Raw genomic sequence first — 6,146 nt, forward strand, 5'->3', positions numbered from 1 at the left:
ATTTTGCCAGTCGTGATTGCGGATATGCGGATGGGGTTCAGCGTCACTCATCTTGTTGCTCATAGAATATGACCTTTGACCTCTCAGGGCACTGGCACTTAACTGCGATGCCCCTCTGAACGACAAGGATGGGGCGGAGTCTCGTAATTGGCGGGCAGGAAAGCCAGTGAGAGTGATTCGGAGCTCGAAGGGCCGGCGAATCAGCAAGTACGCCCCCGAAGAAGGCAATCGCTACGATGGGATATATAAGGTGAAACGCCAGTACACACACACATATATACACACACACACACGGAAACACACATATTAAATATTACAAGCTGAATGTGCCAAAACGTCCTGCAGCTGAATAAAGAAATAAAGATTATAAATAAGAAATAAAGGAATATGGACTTACTGCCTCTCTCTAGTCTGGAGTCCTCCGATCAAATGGACCGGTTCGCGGGTATCCGAACAGGCCGTGCTCTCAGCTTGAGCAGTCATGTCAGCCAGTTACCAAATCAGCATTCTGACATCCGACAAACAAACACAAAATGAAGGATTTCTCGTCAAATCAAGACCCGGAGAAACACACAACGCCTTTATTTCCATCCGGATTGATTATTGTCATGGTGTCCTTACTGCCCTTCCTGAAAAGACAACGGACATTTGACTGGAGCCAGAAGGACTGAACACGTCTCTGGTGCTCTTAATCCCTAACATTTGCTCCCAGTGTGTTGCAGAATCAACGTTAAGATATCGTTGCTTGTTAATAAATCGCCGAACGGTTCAGGGCCGACGCCTCTGTCCGACATGCCCAAACAGCCCAATCCTGGCAGGCCTCTCAAATCTCCAGGGGCTCATCAGTGAATGGAGCCTAGTGTCGTCGCTGAGCACTGGGGAGTGCCGTCTAGCTTCTGTGCAGCAGCTGTGAGACAGACTCAGCTGTCTCGGAGCTTCAAAAGTGCCCCCGACAGTCGACTGGCTGTTCTGTAGAGCTCTCTGTTAAACACACCGTCTGGATCTCTAAGGGACAGCACCTCTCTTTTGTTTGTGTTATGCTTCTTATTAAGTCTCCCGTTAATTTAATTACGTTTTTTTATTAAACATTTTTGTTTTATGACTTTTTTTTTTTTTTTTTTTTTACCAGTTGTCGTCATGATTTTTCTTTTAATTGTGACGCGACTTGAATTCCGTTGTGCATGAAATGTGCTATATAAATAAACCGGCCTTGCCCGCACACACAAATACACACGTACAAACACATACCAAACACTCAAACTCACATGCACGCACACTGTCAGAATGCAGCGTGGACCGTGTTCCACGTGACAGAGACGCAGAGAAGCCAGGACTTCCTTCCCATGTTGGTGGTGGCTCAAACTACACAGGAAAGAGAAACAGAAAAAAAAACCCACTAACAAATTTAAATTCAGATTGACTTTATTGGAATGACGGGTGAATTGTGGCTAAATTTTGACAGATTTTTTTCACGGTCTTTGATGTGTTTATGCTTTCTACATAAAAGGTCAAATAGACTCTGACTGTCTCTATGGGCCTGTTTACACCTTGGATCAACATGTATTTCATGTCTGGATCGTATCTGGATATACTTTGTCTGGGCTTCTTAAAAAACACACCAGCACATGCGTCATTTCCATTTTACCTCCTTCTGCAAACATGGTTTCTCATGCACTACTATCAGTGTATTATAATACATCTCTGCGTGCACTGAGAACAATGTACCCACAAAATGCATCAGGTCATATCCGAACCAAAAGCCCTAGATTGCCGGTGAGGGGTGGTCCTTACTGCACTCTGGGTGCGGTCCTTACTGCACTCTGGGGGGGGTGGTTACTGCACTATGAGGGGCGTTACTGCACTATGAGGGGCGGTCCTTACTGCAATGTGGGGGGCGGTCCTTACTGAATGGCGAGGGGCACTTGTCTCTGGTGGCGTCAATGAAGCCGTGAGACGAGACCGAATGAAGCGGGCCGCCGGTCTTTGAAGACCTCAGCGCTCGGTCACTGAGGGGTGCCGTGGCAACGGGGAGCTCACGGGGCGCGTCAGTCACAGTCTCATCAACAGAAGTGAGCAGAAGCCTCACATAAAGCGGTCGACCCAGACAGCATCCACGGACAAGCACTGCGTGTGTGTGTGTGTTCGTGTGTGTGTGTGTGTGTGTGCGTGTGTGTGTTCGCGTGTGTGTGTGGGGGTTCGCGTGTGTGTGTGTTCGTGTGTGTGTTCGCGTGTGTGTGTGTGTTCGCGTGTGTGTGTGTATATTTGTGTGTGTGTGTGTGTTCGCGTGTGTGTGTGTGCGCATGTGTGTTCGCGTGTGTGTGTGTGTGTGTGTTCTCGTGTGTGTGTGTGTGTTCGCGCGTGCGTGTGTGCGCGTGTGTGTTCGCGTGTGTGTATGTGCGTGTGTGTGTTCATGTGTGTGTATGTATGTGTGTGTGTGTGTGTTCGCGTGTGTGTGTGTGTATATTTCTGTGTGTGTGTATGTGTGTGCGTGTGTGTGTTCGCGTGTGTGTGTGTGTGTGCGCGTGTGTGTTCGCACGTGTGTGTGTGTGTGTGTTCTCGTGTGTGTGTATGTGTGTGTTCTCGTGTGTGTGTGTGTTCGCGCGTGTGTGTGTGCGCGTGTGTGTGTGTGTGTTCGCGCGTGTGTGTTCGCGCGTGTGGTCGCGCGTGTGTGTGTTCACGTGTGTGTATGTATGTGTGTGTGTGTGTGTGTTCGCGCGTGTGGTCGCGCGTGTGTGTGTTCACGTGTGTGTATGTATGTGTGTATGTGTCTGCGTGTGTGTCTGCGTGTGCGCGCGCGTGTTCGCGCGTGTGTGTGTGTGTGTGTGCGTGTGTGTGTTCACGTGTGTGTGTGTATGTATATGTGTGTGTGTGTATGTGTGTATGTATATATGTGTGTATGTGTGTGTGTGTGTGTGTGTGTGCGCGTGTGTGTGTGGGTTCGCGTGTGTGTGTGTTCGTGTGTGTGTGTTCGTGTGTGTGTGCGTGTGTGTGTGTGCGTGTGTGTGTGTATATTTGTGTGTGTGTGTATGTGTGTGTGCGTTCGCGTGTGTGTGTGTGCGCGTGTGTGTTCGCGCGTGTGTGTGTGTGTGCGTGTGTGTGTTCGCGCGTGTGTTCTCGTGTGTGTGTGTTCGCGCGTGTGTGTGTTCGCGTGTGTGTTCGCGTGCGCGTGTGTGTGTTCGCGCGTGTGTGTTCACGTGTGTGTATGTGTGTGTGTTCGCGTGTGTATGTGTCTGCGTGTGTGTCTGTGCGTGTGTGCGCACGCGCATGTTCGCGCGTGTGTGTGTTCGCGTGTGTGTGTTCACGTGTGTGTATGTATATGTGTGTGTGTGTATGTATATATGTGTGTGTGTGTGTGTGTGTGTGTGTGTGTGTGTGTGTGTGTGTGTGAAGCTCTCTGTGTCCTCGTTTCCCGTCTCCGTGATTACAGTGGTGGCACACTGACTCCAACTGTGATGATGTGCCTGAAAAGGCCCCGTCAGTCCTGACCCGTGTCCAGAACGTACTGGACGTAGACCCTCTCCAGGTCCATTGACATGCTCACAGCCCTCTCACATTTAGTGAGAATGCTGGACATCCACTAGAACTCCAAGAACTTGAAATGTCCAAAAGGCACTCCCAACACACACACACACACACACACATTTTACATTTTTATTTTACATGTTTAATACCACCTACCTCATATGTACATAACATATATCTTCTCATCTGTACATAAAACACTCTTCCATTTTCTTAAGTCCTGCTTCTTTTTCCTCAGATATATATATAATTCTATTTTTCTTTTCTTAAAAAGAAAAAAAAATGGAAGGAAGGCAAAATCAGAATTTCTTCGTCCAGTATAATAACTGCCTGTCTGTTTGGTATATGGCAATAAAACCTCTGAATCCTGAATTCTGAACATGCCGTCCAATATCGGAAGACCCCATTTAAAGCAGGCCGCGAACCGTCTGCACCGGCGGGAAGGAGACTGCATTCCAGCTGCATCCTACAGTGGTCAGCACCACAACTGTCCACCACTGGGTACCGGAGGGAAGTCGGCATCCAGCAGAACGGTTTTCCTTCACGTAATTGTATTTGGCAGGTTCAGTGCGGATCACGGAGCGTCCTGGCGGCGTTTGTGTCTCTGGGAAAAAATGAAATCCAAATGTGAGACGGTCACCAAAGAGGCACGCTGATGCTCTCTCCATCTCTCTCTCTTTCTCTCTTTCTGTTCCTCTCTCCATCCCTCTGTTTCTTCGTCTGTCTCGCTGACATCAACCCTGGCCCCGTTGACATTTGGGACGCTTTTACGTGTCTCGTATCTGCATTGCGTGGTGATGGGATTTTAATCCACGTGCATTTACACGTTGCGGTCAGATGTGTCCCCACTTAGCCAGAGTGAAATCCAGCGGCTTATCAGCATGACATATGCAAATCTGCTCCTGCCACCCGAGGACTGTCATGTGCGTCAGACGTGCAGGCAAACGGAAATGAACGAAAAAACAAAACCAAACATAAAAGCGGACCAACCAGAACTAAAGAAAGCCAGCGTGACGTTATCAACGACCGACAACGATTGCACGAACAGAAAGCGTACAAAGGAAGGAACATAATGACACCGAGGTGGTGTGTGTTGGAGGCATAACACACATAACGTGAAACAGAAAACAAACAAAAGCTGACGGGGGCTCTTTTCATGCCAAATACATAAATAATAATAGCCCTTCAAAAATCACAAATCTTGGTGTGGTGTTTTTAATTTTCCTAAAGTTATGAGAAAACCGTGAACTAGCAGTGCCAGTTTGTGGTAGTTCCTGGATGGTGACATCATCTCTCTCGGTCTCTGTCTGGATTTCTCTCTGCCGCTTGTTGTTTTCATTTATCCAATTAATTCATTCATTTTAGAATACTTCATTGACATGACTGATTACACAAGTAGACCAAAGCAACGCAAAAATAACGACGTGATATAAAGTGTGTGTGTGTGTGTTTCCTTTTTTCTTTTTCTCTCCATTTCAGCTGCCTCGCACATACACAGACACAAAGACCTGCACCCGGCTGTCAGGCATAATGATCCCTTCTGCTACGAATAACTGAAGCATTGCGTCATGTGCCACTTTTGAATGCATTTTTATCAGAGAGACAGCTTTGTCTTTCTGCAATATAACCGCGTAGTCACTCCATTACTCAGCCTCATTTCTGGCTGACACTGATTAGCCAGTCAGTTTCTTTGCCGTGCTCAGCAAGGCTCTGCCTGGCTGTTTGACTGAGTTCCAGGTGGTGAAGTATTGGCCTGAGATCGGGAAGTGCGGCTTCCTGGTGTGGCGTTACCTGCTGAGGCGTGACGACGTCGAGCCGGCCCCTTGGACTGCTGAAGGGCTCGAGCGCAGTAAGAAGCTTGGCCTCAGAGTGCAGGTGAGGATCGCCTGGCTACACCTGCAACACTCACTACACCTGCTACACCCGCAACACTCACTACACCTGCTACACCCGCAACACTCACTACGCCTGCTACACCTGCAACACTCACTATGCCTGCTACACCCATAACACTCACTACACCTGCTACACCTGCAACACTCACTACACCTCCTACACCCATAACACACACTACACCCGCAACACTCACTACACCTGCTACACCCGCAACACTCACTACACGCACTACACCCGCAACACTCACTACACCTGCTACACCTGCAACACTCACTACACCTGCAACACTCACTACACCTGCAACACTCACTATGCCTGCTACACCCATAACACTCACTACACCTGCTACACCTGCAACACTCACTACACCTCCTACACCCATAACACACACTACACCCGCAACACTCACTACACCTGCTACACCCGCAACACTCACTACACCTGCTACACCTGCAACACTCACTATGCCTGCTACACCCATAACACTCACTACACCTGCTACACCTGCAACACTCACTACACCTCCTACACCCATAACACACACTACACCCGCAACACTCACTACACCTGCTACACCTGCAACACTCACTACACCTGCTACACCCGCAACACTCACTACACCTGCTACACCTGCAACACTCACTATGCCTGCTATACCCATAACACTCACTACACCTGCTACACCTGCAACACTCACTACACCTCCTACACCCATAACACACACTACA

General features: G+C 48.6%; 1 protein-coding gene across 1 annotated transcript in view; it reads left to right on the forward strand.

Annotated features, from left to right (window-relative positions):
- uhrf2 (ubiquitin like with PHD and ring finger domains 2) overlaps positions 1-6,146 on the forward strand; it is a 56,635-nt gene that overhangs the window by 41,891 nt on the left and 8,598 nt on the right. Inside the window, exons 11-12 of the mRNA XM_027023261.3 lie at positions 88-250; positions 5,260-5,397. Of these exons, the coding sequence (XP_026879062.2) occupies positions 88-250; positions 5,260-5,397 (301 nt within the window). The remainder of the gene's footprint in view (positions 1-87; positions 251-5,259; positions 5,398-6,146) is intronic.

Source organism: Electrophorus electricus, chromosome 21, assembly GCF_041902795.1.
Source record: "Electrophorus electricus isolate QZ-2024a chromosome 21, ASM4190279v1, whole genome shotgun sequence".
Lineage (NCBI taxonomy): Eukaryota > Metazoa > Chordata > Actinopteri > Gymnotiformes > Gymnotidae > Electrophorus > Electrophorus electricus.